At 42.9% G+C, this 23,003-nt stretch overlaps 1 protein-coding gene across 3 annotated transcripts in view; it reads left to right on the top strand.

Moving 5' to 3' along the window:
* The first annotated feature begins 1,461 nt into the window (after positions 1-1,461).
* fndc5a (fibronectin type III domain containing 5a) overlaps positions 1,462-23,003 on the top strand; it is a 46,457-nt gene continuing 24,915 nt past the window's right edge. The window contains exons 1-3 of one of the 3 annotated variants that reach the window (XM_076877550.1): positions 1,462-1,741; positions 3,963-4,252; positions 5,037-5,311. In XM_076877550.1, the coding sequence (XP_076733665.1) occupies positions 5,254-5,311 (58 nt within the window). In that variant the 5' untranslated portion in view covers positions 1,462-1,741; positions 3,963-4,252; positions 5,037-5,253. Of the gene's footprint in view, positions 1,742-3,962; positions 4,253-4,409; positions 5,312-23,003 lie in introns of those variants that run through there. The other 2 variants (XM_076877549.1, XM_004566588.2) reach the window with 2 other exon arrangements.

The following is a 23,003-nucleotide window of genomic DNA, read 5'->3' as shown; positions in this document are numbered from 1 at the left end:
TACTTCGTGTAATCAAGATGAGAGACCACGGCTATAAAAGCGAAGGTGGATTTGGGAAGCCTGTCGCAGCCATGTCCTGTCCGTATACGCGAGCCACCCATTGCGGAAGGTGCAAGATTGATAAGGAGAGTCCTCAGAATTCAGCGTATATTGCGGGACAGACAGGATCCTTTAGCTCAGCGCGACAGTGTGCTCATAGAGAGATATCGATTTTCCCGTGAGGATATTATTTACTTAACCAACTTGTTGACGAGGGGGTGCAGGACCACCATCTGTCTTTTTTTGCTCTGCCCTTTTCTTGGTTGCTGTTATAAACAAACAGATTATTCCAGGGTCTCTTTCCAAGAGACTAAAAGCAATATAAGTGATAAATATTACCATTCTGTAGAATATTCTTATATTTCACTTTTACCTGTTCCCATGTTCTAGTGGGTCCTGTTGTGGCTCTAATGTGAAAGGGGAATGTGAATGTGAGAGTGACTGAATAGTGGCATTGTAAAGCGCTTTGGGTGCCTTGAAAAGCGCTATATCAATCCACTCCATTATTATTGTTATTATTAAATTACTTACTAGTTTAATTTGTCAGCAGCTTCCTGCCAGCCCTCGCTCCTTGCTTTTGCAGCCTTTGCAGTGTTCCCTTGCGTTTTAATTAAACTCTGAAACTCCTGAAATCCCTCACTCAAGAGTTCTTGCTCTGCTGCCGAAAAATACCGAGCCGAGCGCGCTCCGTCGACATTTTCGCCGACCAATCAGAGGGTTGCCGATCAATGTTTCTACTATCGATGCGTAGCCCCTTTTAGGACACCCAGTGATGTCACATTACTGCGTCCAGCTGTACTAATCGTCAACAGCAGGTGTGTTCGGAGAACCGGATTAGCGAGCTCACGGTTAGCGCGATGGTTTGATCTTGGATGTAGTGAGCGACGTACAAAGAACGGGCCCCTGTGCTACTACTGAGGTGTCCTATCATTATGGTATAAACAGGTGACCTGTTTTACAGTCTTAACCCTTAAAGTCTGAACCACCAAATAATTAGCAGAAAATTTACATTATTTGAAAATTTAGTTCTTATTGAACCTTCTGACGCCTTCTGGATCATTTTTGCTACAGTTGACTTTTTTTTCATTTTATTGTATTTATTTTGCAATTTATTGCTTTAAATTATATTGTGCAATTAATTGGGGTTTTCAGGGAGAAAAAGCAACAGTGATCATGTAGAAAAACATGCATCAAAGATGATGTTAAGGGATATATTAATGCTTACTGAACAATAAAACTGTTTTGGAAAAAAAATGGTTTGCAGCCAATGTGAGGGGGAAAACTCAGGGAATAGAGTTGTGGCTCATTTGGGAAAAAAACAAAGACTTCACATGCTTCCAACAATGACTGGCTGATCCATCAACAGGTGGTGGTTTTAAACCTGTTGACCTCCAACCTGGAACATTTGCGGTCATCTACCCCAGCAAGAAGTGATCCACCTCTGTAGTACTGAAAACCCGGGATTAAACCTGGAGTTACCTGGATAAGATAAAATCCTGTTTCACAGGACAGGCCTCAAGTGAAAGCCGGCAAACTTTACTCAAACTTCAGGTAAAGCAGAGTTCAGGCCAATTTTGCAAGTAGTGGCAAAAACCAAGATTCTCAACAGAGAGAGGCTCCACCCAGCAATTGGACACAGGTGGAGCAGATTAGGACAGAGCAGGTAATCAGACGGTGGGCTGGACCTGAAAAAGGACATGGGGTGAGTAAACACAAAGAACAAACAACTACACGCAAAAAAACAACTTAAATTGGGTTAGAAATCACTTTAACACAGAAACATCCCAGAAAACATTTCAGCACCAAGTAGCAGTCAGCTGAACCTTTGTTTGTTTGAAAAATTGTTTCAAAATAAAAGTCTGTCTTTGGCATCACCTGGATGACCTTGTTAGACTTGATGGACATGTACATCCATCCATAAGTGGTTCAGTTTTTGCCTTCGTAAAGCAGGAGGTAACGTTGTTGCTTTAGCTATGTTTGCTGGGCTATAATACTTTATAAATAGTACTGTGTCCAGGTGGAAAAATTCACCTGTCATCCAATTTGTGCTTCTGGGTCATAGTGTGTCTTCCTTTCTCCGAGTCCTCTTTCAGTCAGGACATGTCTGTGCCCTGAGGGATCCTTTCACGCTTCAGTTTGACCCCAATTCAGTGGCCTGAGCATGTCTCTGTAAACCCCAAACTTACAGCCAGTGGCCTTTTTGAATCTTACCAACTTTTTCACAATTAAAACAACTGAACACATGTAACTTTGGTGATATTTTATCTTCTAGAAATGAGAAGAACAAGCACAAAACCACCTGACCTGCTTTGTTTCCCCTCTGCTGCTGCTTGCCAAATAAACCATTTCAGGTCATGTGACATATTTGCCACAACAGTGTTTTAATCTGAGTGAGTCTGATGAAAAACTGTTAGAGCAAAATGTTGCTCTGTTAATTTTGATCGATCAGAAGCTGTCAGTGCAGAGTGGTTAATTTTCTGACCTCCAAATGGGAGGACTGGAGCATGTCCAAAACTGGTTCCGGAGGTTGTGAAAAGCTGAAGCCCATTTCTGTTTGCTGCCACCTTATATCTCTGCATTAGAGGAGAAATGACAGCTTTCATTACTGCTTACTTTAGCAGAATGATTGGTATGGGAGCATCCAGATATTGATGGCAACCATAATATATGAAAAAATAAAGTGTAATTAATTCGCAAGCAAAGAGAAAAAGTTCAAGATTATTTTTCTATGCATGCATAATGGGTAGGTTACTATTTTTAGCCCTGATAATAAATGGAAATGTGATATTGTGAGAGCCATGAAACAATTAGTTCCCAGTGATGTACCTTTGCCAGAAGATGGGAACATTCATTATGACCCACAGAAGTGCTTCAGGCTCATCCAGTTGGAGGAGGTCCCAGGTCAGACGCGGTTTAGGGATGTCACAGTGTCTCCCCAGAAGAGCTGAAGGAGGTGCTGAGGAGGAGGTGGTCAGAAATAAGTGACTAAGACCATAAACTCATTAGGAAAGTGTTTACAGAGGTCAGGGCTGAGGGTCATTTTCACTAAGATTTTTAGAGGACCACAAGTCTTTTTGCTGTCACAGGTGTCCTTTAAAAAGAATGCGGCTTTAAAACGCCGGCTTCACTTTTAGGCCCAGAAGCTACATCGGTCTTTTACACCATCTATAGTTCTGCATAATTAATATTTTTACTCTGAATATTGTCACCAGCAACAATACTGAGGGAAAGTCTCCACCAGCTTCTGAGGGGAAAAAATCTGACTTCTAAACCGCTAAATGAGAACATGCTGTGTTCACAAGCTGTTAGCTGCATCTGTCTGCAGTTAAAGTAGATTTATACCTTTTTTTTTTCCTTAAAACGCCACTTTTGCATGAAAGCAATGCAAATGCAACACATTCAGACTGAAAAGGAAAAACATCAGGGTGTCAGGGGTGGTGCTCTGCATGGACCCACTACCAAGCTCTACATGGCACAATTAATACCACTTCTAATACTTATGCTGTTAGCAGAGTGTCATTGTTTTCTTCAGTTCCAAACATGACGGATGCATCTGTCGTAAGGCTGTCTTTCTTTTCTGTTTTTTTGTCTTGACCTGAGGATAATTTCTTGATGTGCATGGTCAAATCTGAAAGCTTGAAGGTGATGAGAGTTAACCAAAACCAAAAGCAGAGTCGCTGCTGACAGCCAAACAGGAGGAATGATTTGATTGATACTTGTGAGCTTTCATATATTAAAGAGCAGTTTTAGTAGCACGTTTAACGCAGTACTTCTACTTGCTCTGGAGTGTTTTCGGTGTATTTGAGAAATGTGAATACCTCTTCCACCACATGCTGTGCAGATACATTATGCTGGTGAGGATGGAGCCTATATTTCCCCTGTCTCCTTACAAACTCTCTTCCTCTCCCTCACTCACATATTAGATGGAGGGGGAGAGCAGTAGCCTACAGGAGTGAAGCATGCATAAAAAGCACCACAATAACCCCTCCACCTCCACCACCACCAGCAGCAGTGTTGCTGTGAAGCACGTCAGAGGAAGCGGGCTATGAATCGAGGTGCACAGCGGGGTAAAGAAAACATTTCTTGGGGACACAGCTAGGGGACAGTGCCGGTCTCCTGACTCGGGACTGACACTCCCCTCCCCTCCACGCACGCAAACTAACATCCCGGAAAGCTTCAAGTCCACATCGCGCTGCAGGGGAAAACATCTGAGGTAATTATGCAGACTTTTTTCCACTTCTCTGCTCGCTTTGAAACAACGTGAGCCGAATACGGGAGGGAGTGGAGGCGGTGGCGGAGGTAATGGTGGTGAGGATGTCAACTCAGTGGTAAAGTCGAGAGGCACGTGTTTGTTTTTGAAGTGGTGGGGAAAGGATTCAAAGCGGCTCCGCTGAGACTTTGTCTTTGCAACTGTTTGCGTGGGCTAGTGGATGCATATTTAATCGATGAGTGGGCAGCAGTAATTCACAGTACAGGAGTGGGCAACTGAAGCTGTGGATGAGAGAGAGGAGAGGCTTTTGGTGACAAGTCGATCAGCTGTGCTCGCTCTCGGAGGCCTGGGAGAAGTCGGTCTTTAAAGCGTGGTGTTGCTGCTGGGCTCTGAGGCGTGGAGGGTGGGTTACTAGGGGTGGAAGAAGGCGGGTGTTTATTATTTTTAATGTCATAAGGAGGAGAAGCGGTGAGTGAGTGTTACAGAAAAACATCAAAGCTGAACTGTAGTTTTTGGACATTTCTTGACTTTTTCGCTGTTATTGTCGCAGCCGGGGGGTCCTTGGGGGGGTTTGCAGCCTCGCTCTCTCTCGCTGGAGTCAGTGTGGCGGGCAGGGACAGTCCAGGCGCTCATATACAAAGCCAGCACGTTTCACTGTGTCTGCAGCAGCTGAGCGGTGCTGAGCACCACCACCAGCAGCAGCAGCAGAAGCAGATCTGAGAGGATTTGGGAGCACAGTTGGAGGATCGACGACGCATCGATGATGAAGCTCACCTGCTGTTTGCAGGTTGCTGGTCTGAGGTTGGAGGGTGCCGAGTGAGCGGAGGTGTTGCCGAAGCGCTGTCCGAGGTGCTGAAAAGCCCGCGGACAGAGCGCCTTTGTCGCCTTTCCAGTCGAGATGACACGCACGAACTGACGTGAATGCCAAGCAGCACAACGCGGCGGTTAACACGGCTCCCCTGGCCAGAGTGCATGGGACCGCGCGTCCTCTTGGCGTTAGAAACATGGAGAGAATTTTCCTGCTCGTCCTGAGCTGTCTCGGCGTCTCTCTGGTCACAGCGGGTAAGTTTACGATTGTGTGCAATTACAAAGATGTTCCGCGAATTTGAGCGCAGCAGCACCTTCCAGAGTGGCTTTTATCTCTATTTTCTTTCAACTAAACGAACCATGGAATAATTCCTCTATCGGCATCTGTGTGAGAGAAATGCTGCTGGTGCTGGGCTTCAGATTTAATTCAGTGTTGTTGGTGGTGGTGTTGCTATTGTGAGACGCTGCGTAGTCTGGTGTGTTTGTGGGGAAACGCTGTGTTTGTAAGACAATACATGCATTTCTGTGCGGTCGTCTAATTAAACATGCTACAGTTAGTGGTGGTGAGGGATCCACATCACCAGACACAGTGGGGCTAAACTATGCTACTGTGTGTGTGTGTGTGTGTGTGTGTGTGTGTGTGTGTGTGTGTGTGTGTGTGTGTCGGTGTCTGTGTGTGTGTCGGTGTCTGTGTGTGTGTCTCGGTGTCTGTGTGTGTGTGTGTGTCTCGGTGTCTGTGTGTACGTGGGTGTGTGTGTGTGTGATTGATGTGATCCAAGCTGACCTTTGAATCTCATTTCAGGTCAGTACTATAAACTGCTGCATGTCCACACACAGGCAAACTATCCCAGTGTGAAAATTAGACATATGTAGGGACGTTTGTTGACTCCACTGCTCATTACAGACACTTCCCTCTAAGTCTGGCTGTAGTCGACAGCCACTGGCCACTATAAATACATGATTGGACTGCCAGGGCTGTGGAAGTATCCAGCTCACCCTGTGTGTGTGTGCACATCTCTAAAACAGGCTTTTTAGATCTCAAACTACACACACTTGACCGCTCTCTGTGATGAAGTGCCACACTACACTCCTGCCATCAAAGTGCACCTTTAGTTCACTCAGCACACTCCCACTCCATAGCCTTTCCACTCACGATACATCACTATCCTGCTCCTGTCTCTGCGCGCGCACACACACACACACACACACACACACACACACCCTCAGTCGTGTGTGTTTTTGTCTCCTAAACTTCCAGAAATAGATGTACAGTAAAAGTCAGTTTAGGTCCCTGCAGGCACAGACTACACAAATGTGCCTCTTAGACCTCTGTATTGTCAACAATGTGCACATTTGTAGAGTTTCTTCTTTATTTCTTGGCAACTAAAACAAACCATTTCATGCTTGCAAACCCTCCCAAGTCTTTGGTGTCCGTGTGCCTGGTGGGCTTTTACAAGTGGGTTTCCTCCTGCAGTCCAAAGACAAGTATGTCAGGTTAGTTTGCTTGCTTAAACTGACCACAGGGGGGAATGCATGATGGTTAAAGCTGTGTGAGACAAGCAGGGATCAAAGATCGTGGCTCAAGAGTTGGCAGTTCGTCTTGTAACCGGAAGGTTGCCGATTCGAGCCCCGGCTCGGACAGTCTCGGTTGTTGTGTCCTTGGGCAAGACACTTCACCTACCGCCTACTGGTGTTGGCCAGAGGGGCCGATGGCGCGATATGGCAGCCTCGCTTCTGTCAGTCTGCCCCAGGGTGGCTGTGGCTACAACTGTAGCTGCCTCCACCAGTGTTTGAATGTGAGAGTGAATGAATAGTGGAATTGTAAAGCACTTTGAGGGCCCCGAAAAGCGCTATATAAATGCAATCCATTATTATTATTATTATTATTATTATAAAACCACTATCTTAATGCCTGTTTCAAAATGCATGAATAAATAAATGGATACCTTGTAAACAATATTATGCTTGAAAACAAAAAGTGAATTTTTCTATAGTTGCATTAAAGTAGAAAATGCCACCATTGGTTTAAAACTGGTGTAGAAGGATGGAGAATAACAGCAGCACTTAAGATGGAAGCAGCAGCACCTTTAAAGGTGCAATAAGGAACTTTTTTTCCCATCAGTGTGCAGAAATGATGCTGATTGCAGCTTTAACTGCTTTGTTTTATGAGTTTGTTTCTTTGCATTTATATTGGATGAACGTCTGCATTGGCTGATATCAGTCAGTCTGGACTGATGTCAGCAGCCAGTGTTGATCTGTTGGGTTGCATCAGTTTTGTGCTAGATGCTGAACGATGATGCGACAAAGAGCCTAAACCCTTCAAACGGTTCAGTGATTATTATTAATATTATTATTATTTTAATGTAGACTTTTATTGTTTCTTTGGCAGAAATAGTGGATGAAAGGAAAATAAAATCTAAATATCAGCCAGAATCGCTCCATCCCTGTTTGTTGTTTCTCTTGTGAAACAGCTATGACTGTTGGATACAATTATTAGTCAAACATGTGCTGGACAGACATTTGATCATAGGTGTGTTTCTCTCTGTGTTAGTCCTCGAATAGACTGAGGCTCTGTAGTCTCTCATCCTGTGACATGTGAAATAGGCTCCAGTCCCTCTGTCACAACTTCACAATGGATGAGCAGTAAAGAAAATGGATGGAAGGACTTCAGCAGAACCTTACTCTTTTATAAAGCCTTTATTAACCCTATAAATACCTCATTCAAAGAGAGACAATTATGCAATTCCAAATGTTATCAAGTGTTTGTTTATGCTTACACCTGTTGTGGGTGCTTCATCACAGCAGTTCAGAGCAGATCTGAGATTTTCATCAGCAATTTTAAACGCACCATTTATCCAACCGGGCATGCAGTGAGGTGGAGGATAGCTGACGCTGGGATGAGGCATCCACCACCGAGCTAACAGAGCTGAAATCACCTTCAGAATTCAGCCAGTAAGATTCTGCTGGATGTTCTTGACGTGCTCTAGAGACACATCGCCTTGTTCCTCTCATTAACTGCCACATACCTGAAACTAGAGATGTCAAGCTCATTTAACATGGCGGGCCACACACAGCTCACTGTGATCTCTGTCAGTGTAACAAAGTTTAACTACACTTCTAACTGAGTCGCCTTAAAATAAGAATAAAATCATTTTAACAGTGTTTTCAATTTTTCTACATGAGAAAGAAATGCTGCTGTCAAAAATAAGAGAAATGTGTCAGCATGATTTAAACATGAAACAAATAAATGTGTCAAATTAGAGAAAAACGTAATTGTTTATCTCTTACTTGATTACTGTGGTGTAGTATGAGGACTTCTTTATCACCAGGGAAAGCTGTAAAACTGAAATACAAGCAAATAAGACCAAAATTCATGCCTTCCTCATAATTTTCCAAAGCGGTCCAGTGGGCTGGACTGGAGTCTTTGCCGAGCCGATTCTGGCCCACGGGTCTTATGTTTGACACCCGTGCCTCAGATCTTTCACGCACAGTTTTTATAGTGAGTGACAAAGAGATGAAAAATACATAAACTGTCCCGTTTCAGCGGTGGTTAAAAATGGCCAGCTGAGGCAGGGTGTGATTGGCCGTATGCAGGTTCTTCCTCTTTGGATTTAATCTAATGGTTTATGCAAGATCAACATCGCCCACCGGTTTTAGACGCCACATTTTGAAGCTACTAATAAAAGAGCAGACTTTGACTCACCAAAAGTACAAATTACCTGAATGGGCCGCTCCACACAGCAAGCCATGATATTAGTCAGATAATCCATTAAAATGCTTTCAAACGCAGCACCGCAGTTGAGAGCAGACAGTGATTGGCTCTAGCTCCCCGTCACCTGTCAGGGACACCTGTCTATCAATGTGGCCATGCCCCTGACTCCAGCATGCAGATGGACGTAAACAAATTCAACCAGCTCAAAGTTACCATGAAGGGGGAAACTATCCATCGAGCCCAACACTGAGTTTAATTTCAGGCTGTAAATAAAGATTTGAACACTTTGATGTTGGGTAGTTTAACACAGGGAGACTGACTCCGTTTTGCAGCCGGCCTCAAGTGGCCACTGGAGGAACTTGAGTTTTTGCCACCTCCCGTAGATTTCTGCTAGTTTTTAACATCTGTCAGCGCCCTCTCCTCTGATCTTATAAAGTTGAGTTCATTTAAAATCCTTTTTCCTTTTCAACACTTCTCTGACAACAAAAATAGTTCTTTTCATTTCTGTGTCTCAAAATGTGAGGCACAAAAGCCGATTTTCTATGCAAATGCTAAAAAAATGAGGATTTTTGCATCCTTTCATGAATGAAGACAGAGGTACAAATCCAGCTTGTGCACATGCGAGAGACGGCATGTAAAACTTACATTCTTTTTATGGCCAGCAGGGGGCAACATAACGACTGTCAGTCGATTCGAGGTCAACCCTCAGCTCCCTCACTCTGTGATCTCTCTCAACACTTGTATATTAAAAGTAATGATTAAGCCCAACAAATAAATAAAGTCTTATTAAAAAGAACATTAAGTTAAATTTGTAAATTCTTGTAATTACAAGAGGAGAATAAATCAGGCCATGCTCGCTGGCTCATGAAGATTCACCTCAGATGATGCTGTTGTTGAAAATGTTTGGCTCAAATCTTCACAATGGCGGCTCTTTCCATCTTTTATATACAGTTAATGGATTGTGATTATTAAAGAGGACCTACAGCTTTATGATTGTGACTCACTGTTTTACTGCAGCGGTTTATGCCTCTGGTCCCTGGACTCAGGCCAGAGGACCACTGTTGAATCTTTCCGCGTCCTTTAAATCCTTTCATCTCCTAAATGTATCTAAAAATAAATAAATAAATAAAAATCCAACAGATCAGGATCATTCAAAATTATGACATCATCACACTCTATTTTTACTTTTTCATATTTGTTTGGCTTACTATTATAAACCTCAGTGAGTCAAAATGCTTGGTGACACTTTTGGATTCCCTCTCCAGCATGAGTCAAGCTTTTGTCTCCCACTTAGTTTAGACATAGTTAGACGCCTGCAGCAGGAAAAGCAGGCCAAACCAGTGCCGAAGCAGAGAGGTGGGTCGGCAGGAGTAAAACTGACACCGTGGTGACGTCTTTAAGGTTGTCTGTGTTTACAGGGACTCATAAACAGTCGGTTGGTCCTGTGAAAGGAAAGGTAATGTTTCCATTTAAAATGTAAATTGACTCTCTTAACACATTCATCTAAATGAGGCCATAAATCCTTGCAGGCAATTTTGCTCACTCCCTAACAGTTCTGTGTTTGAGGAACAAAAAGAAAAGTCAATGAATCAATCAAGAAAGTGAACAGAGATGGAAAAGCTGCAGGCGCTTTTCTGTCTTTGAGGGATGTTTATAATAATGAAAAAGGGAAATCTTTCAAGAGATAACAAGATTTAGATTTTTTTTTTTTTTTTTTGAGCTGTAAACCAAAAAGATCCAAGAAAATTATGGCACCCACCTGCCAGGTGATGCATTCTCTGTTAGTACAGTAGATTATGTGTCAGGTGCTAAGCCATTTAGCATCCACAGAGAGGCCAAAGTTTGTAAAAGCCACCCATCTCCCGCGCTCTCTCACACTGTCAAACTCACGCTCTGAATATTTATGAGACTTCCGATCCATCACAGAAATGCATAAATACTGCAAAATCAAAACAGATGTGACTTTGGAAGAGCCTCTCTGTGCCATTTATCACACGTAGCAGTTTCTCAAATTACAAATGCTTGTTTATGCTTTAAGGGCTGCTCAGCAGACACCGGGCTGCATTATTCATTTAAAAAAGAAAAAACAACCTGCAGCGCTCCGATGTTATTGTTTCAAGACGGCACTTTTTGTCACATGCATGAAATTAGGTGAGTGATTGTACGTGAACAGAGAGGTGGTGTCAGGCTCTCGCGTTCAACAACACGTTTGTAGAAATTAAAATCAGAAGCTGTTTTCTGTAGCTTCAGTCCTGTGGATTCAACCCCTGTGCCCCAATTTTACTCAAATCTGTGTCCCATAGACGTGCTGGGTATCTGGGGCAGCAGGAACCTGATTGGAGGGTTGAATCATCACTGTTCCTTCTGAATAGGCTCATTACGGGGCTTCGGGAAGGATGGCAGGTGTGTGTTTGTGTGTGAGATTCACAGGGGATGTGGATTTTGTCTGTGATTATCTGTTTGTTCGTTAGTCCATTTTACAAGCATGATTAGCTGTTGGCAATTATTCGCTGTTTGCAGCCTTGTTTACAGTTGGAACATTTTCTCTTAAAGCTGCGTTCTTGTTTTGTTTTGTTTTTTCCATACAGTCGCTGCACTTTCTTCTTACAAACATCTTGCATCAGATTTGGGGGCTTGACAGGGATATCTCTTATTATGCTGCAAGTGCATGTAACAGTGGCGTGAATACACAGTGCCAAGCCACCCCTGTTCACCATAAACCTGCATGTGTAGGGAGGAGGCACACCCTGCATCTCACAAAGTGGCAGCTAAATTAAATCCACATTGTATTTCAATGGGGAAACCCAGTGATCACAGCCTCTTTGGAATAAATGAGTTTTTTCTCAACATTACCCGTGAGAAATGCTAGCTCAGTCTGACTGAACATGAACCCAACTTGACAGAAGTTCACGAGTTCAGCGATCGCATCATGTAACCAGATATATTTCCTGTCGTGCAAACACGACTAAAGAGGAATACTTGGGCGACTGATTTTCCCAAACATGTCTTAGGTTTTCAGATATTAGTTTGCACCAATACAACTTTAAAAGCTTGAGTAATGAGACGTCAGTGCCTCTGAAAGATGGATATAGCCATGCTGAAATCAGCAGCTGCTGAAGTCATGCTTTAGTTTGAATTATACACATCCCTTTTTTTTATATTATCTTCTTTATTTTTATTTTTTTTACAATTTCCATGGAAACCATCTTTATGTGTGATGTATGCTGCAATATTAGCACTTCATATAATTTCTTATTGGCAAATAGTTGAGGTGACTTTCCATTCTTTTGTTTCTAGAGTGTGAGTTTGTGTGAAACAGAATATAAAAGATGAAAACGGAACTAATTTATAAGCCTGGTTTGACAGAACTGGTGTATCTCTCCAGCACAGAAGTGAGATAATAGATAATACAATATTTATTTATTTATTAAGGTCCATCCTCCCCTGTTGTGTTACATTTTGTAACTGTCAATAGTCCCCTGATAATCCTTCTTAATCCTTCCTGCGCCCCGTCACATGTTGTCATCTGACAAGGCGAATGAGAGGACGCGTGATGAGAAACCAGTTTCAGAGTGGCAGCACGGCAGAGCGTTTGTATCGACTCCACAATGCTGCTGCTCTTTTCTGCAGCATGGTGTAACCTCCTTAACCCTCTTCTTCCCTTCAAAAAAGCCTGTTTGAGTTCGTCTTTGAGAGCTTGCCTGCAGCTTTGCAAGATGCAGATGAATAGAGTGATGGCCTTGTAGTTAACAGCATACACACTGAAGCTTTTAGAGGTGGCAGCATTTGGAGTGAGACCAAAGGGCAGGAGCTGGAAAACAAATGTCATTTTACTTGGAGGTTTCTCTCAGAGCACATTTGTATTTGTTCAGCACCGTCGCTTTGATCTAATTTATTGAATTACCAGCTTGTGTTTGCTTGCCTTTCAAGTCCACTCATGTCTGTCTGGACTTGTACATATTGTGAAGACTCCCGAGGACATTTAGTACTTTAGGCCGGGAGCAAATTCAGAAATATGGTGACAATCCTTCTGCTCCTGAAACACGGCGTTGAATAGTGAGCATAAAATGTTGTTGCAGTGTTTCTTAGTTTGTTTCTGTGATAATTGAGATCTGCACATGTGAAACCTTGACCCACTAAAATCAGAGCGGGTCTCCCAAGTCATTCTTGTGCCAAATCTGAAGGCTTTGAAGAAAGCTCTTGTTCATGAGAATAGGGTGGACAGTGCCTCCGGCTGTGGCTGCTGCTGGGTCTGAAGTGTAAAACTGAAATGAAACGGGCATCAGAGGACAGATTGGCGCAATCATATGGACCCTGGGCCCGTGGGAGAACAAAGCAGCCGTGCCAAAAAACTGACGCGGCAGTGATAGCTCTCTGACGCAGTCAGTCATCTGCCCAGCATCACGTCTGAATGTGCGCAGGTGGAGGAGGAGGGCTGAACCTGCCATCTGGAGGGAGTTGGTGGCATGAATGTAAAGCTGTGTTACTAACATGTTCACTCGGTGAGCAACGAAGAGATTCATCAGACGTGTATCCATGAAGCTAAACAGAGTAAAAACTTCCATGTCATCTTTGCGCTTTCTTAATCTCTTACCCCATTCTGCTCTTTCTCCGGCTGGTCGCTGTAGGTTTTTTACCCCCTGTAAGTTAAGTTAAGACTCAAAAGCAGAAGAAAATACAGAAGACTTAAAGGGCCAGTTCACCCAAAATCAAACATTTATATTGTTCTGGTCTGTAATGCTGCTGCTGCAGCCACTGTGGTGACTGAATGAATAAATGAATAGAAAAAAGTGAAGAGAAATGTCAGTTTCAGAAATCATGGTTTTAATCTAGGAACTATGTTCTTTCCTACAACCTCTATTACAACAACCTAGATATTTAATATAAGATGTGCTTTGTCTGTCCAAAATATGGAAATATTTCTTAGAGCTATTAAAAATTACAACATGCACAAGTATGTACAGGGAGTGCAGAATTATTAGGCAAGTTGTATTTTTGAGGAATAATTTTATTATTGAACAACAACCATGTTCTCAATGAACCCAAAAAACTCATTAATATCAAAGCTGAATGTTTTTGGAAGTAGTTTTTAGTTTGTTTTTAGTTTTAGCTATTTTAGGGGGATATCTGTGTGTGCAGGTGACTATTACTGTGCATAATTATTAGGCAACTTAACAAAAAACAAATATATACCCATTTCAATTATTTATTTTTACCAGTGAAACCAATATAACATCTCCACATTCACAAATATACATTTCTGACATTCAAAAACAAAACAAAAACAAATCAGCGACCAATATAGCCACCTTTCTTTGCAAGGACACTCAAAAGCCTGCCATCCATGGATTCTGTCAGTGTTTTGATCTGTTCACCATCAACATTGCGTGCAGCAGCAACCACAGCCTCCCAGACACTGTTCAGAGAGGTGTACTGTTTTCCCTCCTTGTAAATCTCACATTTGATGATGGACCACAGGTTCTCAATGGGGTTCAGATCAGGTGAACAAGGAGGCCATGTCATTAGTTTTTCTTCTTTTATACCCTTTCTTGCCAGCCACGCTGTGGAGTACTTGGACGCGTGTGATGGAGCATTGTCCTGCATGAAAATCATGTTTTTCTTGAAGGATGCAGACTTCTTCCTGTACCACTGCTTGAAGAAGGTGTCTTCCAGAAACTGGCAGTAGGACTGGGAGTTGAGCTTGACTCCATCCTCAACCCGAAAAGGCCCCACAAGCTCATCTTTGATGATACCAGCCCAAACCAGTACTCCACCTCCACCTTGCTGGCGTCTGAGTCGGACTGGAGCTCTCTGCCCTTTACCAATCCAGCCACGGGCCCATCCATCTGGCCCATCAAGACTCACTCTCATTTCATCAGTCCATAAAACCTTAGAAAAATCAGTCTTGAGATATTTCTTGGCCCAGTCTTGACGTTTCAGCTTGTGTGTCTTGTTCAGTGGTGGTCGTCGTCTTTCAGCCTTTCTTACCTTGGCCGTGTCTCTGAGTATTGCACACCTTGTGCTTTTGGGCACTCCAGTGATGTTGCAGCTCTGAAATATGGCCAAACTGGTGGCAAGTGGCATCTTGGCAGCTGCACGCTTGACTTTTCTCAGTTCATGGGCAGTTATTTTGCACCTTGGTTTTTCCACACGCTTCTTGCGACCCTGTTGACTATTTTGAATGAAACGCTTGATTGTTTGATGATCACGCTTCAGAAGCTTTGCAATTTTGAGACTGCTGCATCCCTCTGCAAGATATCTCACTATTTTTGACTTTTCTGGGCCTGTCAAGTCCTTCTTTTGACCCATTTTGCCAAAGGAAAGGACGTTGCCTAATAATTATGCACACCTGATATAGGGTGTTGATGTCATTAGACCACACCCCTTCTCATTACAGAGATGCACATCACCTAATATGCTTAATTGGTAGTAGGCTTTCGAGCCTATACAGCTTGGAGTAAGACAACATGCATGAAGAGGACGATGTGGACAAAATACTCATTTGCCTAATAATTCTGCACTCCCTGTAAGAAATATCTTAAATAAGTAGAATGGTGCTTGGTTAATAAAATGGAATATGATTAAATATCTTTATCAATAGGTTTAAATAAGTTTATATTCCTTATTCCCTTTTTAGCATGTACACTATGCGCACTGTGTTACACAGTTCAACCATTTATCTTGTTAATATTTTGAAACCATATCAAAATCTAAAACTTCGTCATCACATTGTGTTGATTTTTAAAATAGTTATTTCCTTGTTCCGAATGAAGACAGACATGCATCCCTTCAGTGATTGCGATGCATAATTTATGCCTACATCCCTGACAGCACATTACGGTCTGTAATCAGTCGCTTAGTACTGTGGTTCCAAATTTCCAATTCAGAACCACAGCGGGACTCGAGCAGCAGAAATCGATCCGCCTGGTTCTGTTTAAATGATGATTTAAGCACAAAACTGCGCGTGGGCCACTTGATTTCTAATTCTCACCCAGCTCTCCTCAGCAGAGCATAAAAATACTATTTTTATTTGCTGCTGTGTTTTGTGGGGAGATTGTTTTTATGTGTGATGGGCCAGATGGTGTATTTTTTACATTTGAATAATCTGAGGCACAGGTGGAACCCACGGGAAGGTACCTGCCCTGCCGTTACCCACACACTTTTGCTCGTTTGTCTGCTGTCCCGAAAGTTTTGCCCCCAGTGTGTCTGACATAAATAAGTCAGGGGATATTTTTGTTCTTTTGCCAGAGTGGCCCCAAAGTTTAAGATGCTGTAAATTTCTCAAACTTGAGCAACGAGTCTGGTTCAGGCAGAGGGGGGCCTCGATCCTCCATAAGGCGCCTCAGGGCATGTGCTACTCTTACGGGAATATTTGCGAGAGAGAGAGAAGCACGCACACACGGAGAGTGATGGATGGAAGGAAAGAAAAGGAGTGGATGCAAGAGGGAGATGGCGCTCGAGAGAGAGAAACTCAAAGAGGAACATGGAGAGCGCCAGTGGCAAAGGGAGAAGAACACGGAGGTGCATATTGTTCACGTTGTCTCCACGCCCCCCCGCCCCCTGCACCTGTCTGTGATATGAATCCTCGCAGGCACATACTGTAGCCATTACTTTCCCAGTTGCTTAAAAGGCTGGAAGAAAATCCACAGGGAGAGAGGGGGAGCTACAGTAACTGTGAAGTGAAATACAGAGAAAAGCGGAAAGTATGTTATGAAGCGCTAATATCATATTCATAACGTCGCATCAAGCTGTGAGCCCAGCGTCAGCCCCGTCCCACCGCACGGTTGTTTCACTGCCGGAGGGGTGGCTTGCTCCTGATTTGGGAGTAGATTTCATTAACAGTGGGCTTGTCAAATAATCAGCCTCACGGCACTCCTTTGCCTTTTTGAATCAGCTGCCTGGCTTTCTCTCTGAACACAATGCTGCATTGATTTTCATACGCTGCCTTTTGACATTTAATTAGAGAAATGTGCGTGTTTGCGCACTTAAAGGAAGGAGAGAGATGCAGTTTTACAGCCCACCCTCCCCACCTCCCTGTTCTTGTGGTCCGCTCGGTTGGAAAATTCATTTCCTTGGAGTAAATAACTCATTTCTCTGCAAAGGGACAGAAGGACCCTTAGGTGTGATAATTTGACAGAGCCGCTGTGTACAAATGCAGACTGCACCACGGAGAACGGAGAGGCACACGTGCAGAAAACCCACACGGCCTCGCTTATTGACTGTATATAAAAGACGGACATGGTCTGAAGCCAGTGCTGAAGTGTCTTAACGGCCAGCAAAAAAAAATTAGTCTGCCAGGGAAGAGGAAAACGACCCTCAACTCCACTTCGGCTATGATCTCAGGAAACAATAACAAGTTTATGAGCTTATTTAATAAGACTTTAAAAGAGTTTAAAGTCTTATTAAATAAAACATGATGTTCATTTGCTAAATTGTGGTACCCATCAGTATCCAGTGGGACAACAGAGGAGAATACGCTTTGACAGGTTGGTAGCCTGTAATGTGTATTGTTCCTGTTACATCTGGTTTTAAAAAGGAAAGATGGTGAGAGCAAAAACAGCTCTCAGCCTCACAACGAGGCTCATCGCGGTGCTCAGAACAGGCAGAAACCCTCAGGTTAAAATGAAGCAGTGCCAAAACACAGCAGCCCCTCAAATGATCACATGAAGCTATCCCCGTAGACTCTCATATTAAAATAAATAAAAAGTATATTTACAGCAGGTTTATGACCTGATCTGAAAAGGTTTAAGTCTCTGTAGTTAACTTGTAAAGCTCTAATCTGTGCATTTTTAGGAGCACTGAATACTGAAACTATAGATTGTCACTGCTGTTCAAAACTAGACATCACGATTGTGTTTTGGAGCATTTTTAAAGCTCTTTAATTATATTAATATGCCATTCAAGATGGCTTTGCTTCAGTTTTTTTAGATTAGCAAGCCTGGTCGCAAATGCAGATTGGCGAGTGGTTGCTAGAGGTGAAAGCTGTGACTGCAGCAATCACCAATAACCAAAGCAATCACGAGTTGTTTTTCTTTGTAGTGCTTTATGCCTCTTTACAACCAGTTTCACGCCAGCAAACCTCCTAGAGCACATTCCCAAGGAACAGGTGTTTACCAGATGGTGACCAATTGGTGTCTAGGCCTGTGTGATGGGGTCTTGGCACTAATTAGCAGGTATTAAGTCACCCTGCATTGTCTCCATAACCTAATTTTGGCTCTTAACAGCCAAGATGGTAACGGCTAACATGCTCAGTTTGAGCCACACAAAGCGGTGGGTTACATCTTACAAACGGGGACGTTTTCCCATGAAGGAAAAACTATACGAGGATTATATTTCACACTGAAAGCTGCTCTTCATTTATAAGCAGCTCATCTGCCTACACAGTAAACCAGCGGATCAGCAGGCAGCGTGTGAGCAGCGTGAGGCTAATCAATAATAGAACAGTGCATGAATGAGTCACAGCAAGGTTACCGTCTCCCCTTTTCACCCACCATCTCCTCTCTGCACCCAGATTCCCACTGAAGTGTTAGTAAGTAGCAGAGAGCTGTACACAGCAGACTATGGAGGAGCTGCCAAAAAGTCCCAATGTAGTAGCTATACAGAAATATGGAGAGGAGCGTTGGAGAGGCAGACAAAAGATAAAAAGAAAGAGACAAAAACACATTGCCGATGCGGGGGTGTGTGTGTGTGAGGGGGAGGCTTAGCGCCAAGTGTCCGTTACTGTCAGAAAAATAGGTGTTGAAAGCAAAAGTGAATAAAAGAAGAAATAGAGGAAATGTTTGTGGTGGATTTCCTCTGACACAGAGGTGGTGGATACAGATCCATCAGCGGTGGCAGCTGTTTGAAACAAACGATGGGACAAAGAAGCAGCAGAAAAGAGGAAATCCATAGGGTGAGCTCCTGTTTGTGGCTTACGTAAGATTTAAAGCAGACTTGTGGATGAGAGGTGGATCAGCTGGGAAGCAGCTGTCAGTTATGGAAAAGGAATTATGGCAATCAATTATGAAACGAGAGAGTGTAAAACATGCGTTAGAATAAAGCACTTTTAAATTATTTATCAGCTTCTTCAGCTTCTAAAGGAGACACAGAAACACTTTGTGTTCAGGTCCCTCCACACTCAGTCGCTCTGTTATCCTTCTATAGATGTGTGCATCTGCAAGGACAAGGCCACATGCCAAGGTCTCCTCTGACACATGCAAGGGCAAATTCAAGATCAGCACAAAATCCTGATGGCTCTATCATGGCACATTAAGTATGAATGAGGGCATCGCTGCCAGCTGACCTCTGCGAGCACAGCACGCCTGACGCGCACGCAGCTCGGAGGCCTAATAACACGTTAGCATGGAGGAGCATGCAGCAAGCCACTGCGGCTCCTCCGGTACTGCTGTCAGCTTTGCCCCTGGATAATAAACATGTGCTAATTTAAAACTGTATTATTCTCCTCGCCAAAGTGTTCCTACTGCTTGTTGCACCTTCCATACAAAGTGACTGTTTACATACTATTAGCTGGAAATGAACTAAGTGTTTTAACTTGCTAAATATGAATTAGTAGCAGCGCAGCGAAGCACAAAGTGATTCAAAGAGGAGAACAGGAAGTAAGCAGCACCTGAGGCCTGTACTTGCCTCTTAAGTGCGAGATAACAGTGAAATATGATGTAGCTAACAGGCAGTTTTCATGTTAGTTCAAAAGCATGCAGACTAACTCATTAGCATCCCAGGGAGCAGAACCAGCCCAGAGGCCTAACTCCGAGAGAGGCATTTCTGAGGATTGCAGAGCTGTAATAAGGTGGTACAAATCAATAATATCACACCACAGGGGTGGATGGGAGCTGGAGCACCACCCAGCTTTATGATCTCCCGCTCGAAAAAAGCCCCTGCTGTCGGCCCAGGTATCACACTGATGGTGTAGTGCAGAAAGACGGGTTTTACTCATAGACTTCATTTTCAAAGCATGTGTAGAGTACAGGCAGGTCTCACAGCTCATGGTACAGATGTGCTGTATAAAACTAACGATAGGCCTGTGTTGTGATGTGTTGTAATCCTAAAGTCAGCAGATTTTAAACGATTCAGAGATATTAGCCGGTCATTAACCCGTCAGCTCCCTAATGCAAAGTACAAAACAGCTCAACTAACTGTTCAGCGCAAACTTCAGCAGCATCATCAGCAAAAGATGAGATTCAATTAAAAGCATTTTTTCTTTGAAGCAAACTGAAGTATGCAACATTACATAATCTCTACCAGGAGCAGGAGGAGGGAGGATTTTCTTTCTAAGGTCAACAGAGAGACGAGAGTGTTCATTAAGCAATGATGGACTTTATGCATGGAGACTGTGTGTGTGTGCGTGTGCGTGTTTACACAAGTCTGTGTTGTGAAACAGCAAATTAGCCTCCTCTCTTGACTGTGCGCTCACACATGCACACACATTCTGTCCTGGTGAGTTTTCTAATGAAGGGGGGCATTAAGGAGCTGTCACCCTTTACACTGCACAGTGTGGGGTAGACAACTAGCTGTCACTCTGATCATCATCAGGCTAACAATGACACACACACACACACATCCGTCATTGCTCAAAGTCACCCCCATCTCTTGGGGAGATGCAGACTGTGAGCTGCAGAGAGTTTATGAAGACATCTGTCTGGTGTTTCATTAGAGTGGACTCTAATGTCATGTGGATATTTAAGACCTGAAATCACGGCCAGCATCCCCTCTCTTTGTCCCCAAAGTGTAATGCAGTCATATGTGAAAGTGGAGCCAAAGACGGGCACAAAGTGACCAGAAGTTGTGGGATGTGAGGACACTCGAAGAGAGAGTTGAACTTCATGTAGCAGAACTACAAGGACATGTTTTTACCCTTTAATCTTTGGGACTCACGAACAAAGAAGACAGTCTTTTTTTCCCAGACTTGAAACACAATAATTCAAAAATGCAAAGCAACAGTGAGTCATCAGTGTATCCAATAGAAGAGAAAGAAACAAAGTAAGTAAGTCAAGGACATCAATGAAAATGTGCGTTTCATTATTTAAGCTCATCCAGCAGGAAAGACATTCCTGATTTCAAAGGGCTTTGCAGCAGACGGCTTAATTTTAAGGAGCAAGGAGAAAGTTGCTTCACCAAGATCCAAAGTTTAGAGGTTTTATTAAAAACTAATAAGCTCTGTGCGAAATTATATGGTTTAAAAGACATGAGACACCAGGTACAGTTATAGCTTTACAGATCAGACTTTAGTCCGTGATCACTGAGAGGAGACGCAGAGCCACACCAGCCTGATGCTCTTATCACATCTGCAATATTAAATTCTATTCTCTCTACATGATGTTTATTTCACTCCTTTCTTTCTTTTCAGTTATAGTTTTTCCTTTTTAGTAGTCTCTGTCAGCTGACGACTTGTCAGGACTGGCTTCCCCTGAGAAAACAGGAACTGAGACGTGGCTGTATATAAATCATTAACTTTCACCCAGAACACAGTTTGCATCCTGTGTACGGCCATTTTCAACTTTTGTGTCTTTTCGATTGATCTTTGGTTAGGTGTAAGAAAAAACATGACTTCAAACAGACCCTTTTTAAAAAAAAAAAACAGCACTATTAACCACATGTTAGAACGTACGTTTTTCCTCCATTTTTATAACTTCCCATCAGCGACGATAGCAACAGAGAAAATTTCCACCCTGCTCTTTGAAAAATCCCACGTTAAAGTGTGACGATGGGGGTCCTAAGCACATATGTGATGAGCAGCTGCTGTGTTTCTGTCATGTTTAATACTTTCCTCACCCAAGAGTGATTCACTGATGTCCTTGTTCTGATCCTGAGGCGTCATGTAACCCCGTTTTATCGCATGCACACGTGACCTTGCAGGCATTTCAAGGGATCTTTTAAAGACATTTGCCTTGATGAACCAGCCTCACCTGTATTGATTAACAAGAGATAAATGAGTTCCTTTTGCCTCTGATGGCAGGGCTGTGTGACGTCATTCCCAGCTCTTCCAGGGATCCCAGTATTAGTGAAAGAAAAGCAAAAAAACAGGCTTTGTTTTGCTGGGGTCATTCATTCACCCAGTGTAATACCTGTTTTTTGTTTTTGTGGGGGGCGTTTCTGCTTAAACACTAATGCATCTTATTTAGGGAGTCACAAATTTAAGAAGAGACGGGAGAAACACCCTCCAACCGTGTGACGAGTGGGTTGCATAGTTTGTCCACTAGAGGGCACTCTGCAAAGGTCCCAAATAATGAGCTGGTCCGAGCAGTCAGGTAGAGCAGCGGTCCCCAACCTTTTTTGCGCCACGGACCGGTTTATGCCCAGCAATATTTTCACTGACCGGCCTTTAAGGTGTCGCGGATAAATACAACAAAATAAAACTAGTACCGGTACCGAAAAAAAGAAGATTTATTCATAACACACGTGAAAAGACCCAGGAAAACAGAGTTAGCGATAAAAACGATAACTAAATAACGCTGAAAACCGATAAAAACCCTGAAAACCATACATTTCATACCTGAGCCTCAACTCTCGCGGCCCGGTACCAAACGACTCACGGTCCGAGGCCCAGGGGTTGGGGACCGCTGTGGTAGAGCGTAGATGAGTAAAACAGTTTCTACACATAACAAATGTTTGGAGAAAAAACCTTTCAGTTGATACATTAGATGTCAAATTTAAATCACTAAATAACATATCAGAAATATTGATCAGGCTCTTTATTTATTAAACCAGCAATGAGACATGAAAACAGTTTGTGATCATAAAAAAAATTTTTGTACATGTTTATCCTTCAAGTGTACCACCTGTGCCACTGTAATATGTTTTATCATCCATCTCAAGTATATGTATGTTTTAATAACCGTTGATTTTATTGTATTTTTCCACTTTAATCACTAAACTGTGATTTTGCAGTGAGCCGTGAGTAACAGACGTACAGTACAGATTTACTGCTGCAGAAGCCTTTGATGCTGATATTTACTGAAGCCCAAAGCGAAGATGAAACCTGCAGATGAGTCGGTTTGTGACTTGGTGCCATTTTGCAAAAAAAAAAAACTGAATGAAAGTAACCAAAACTAATGACATCAGAACAAAGGAAGCAGTGCAGGAATGCAAACTGAGCCTTCAAAGTGTTTCTGTGTAACATAAATTAACCCACTCGGTTATTGTCGTTATAAAATCGGATAATATCGAGTTCTATCTTTTTATATATGATTCTAGATATTTTTGAGCATGTGCAAACAAAGCGATGGTGCACATCACTGA

Source organism: Maylandia zebra, linkage group LG19 (genome assembly GCF_041146795.1).
Source record: "Maylandia zebra isolate NMK-2024a linkage group LG19, Mzebra_GT3a, whole genome shotgun sequence".
In the NCBI taxonomy this organism is placed as follows: Eukaryota; Metazoa; Chordata; class Actinopteri; order Cichliformes; family Cichlidae; genus Maylandia; species Maylandia zebra.
Note: the sequence above shows the minus strand (reverse complement) of the source record. Positions and strands in the feature narration are given on the sequence as shown.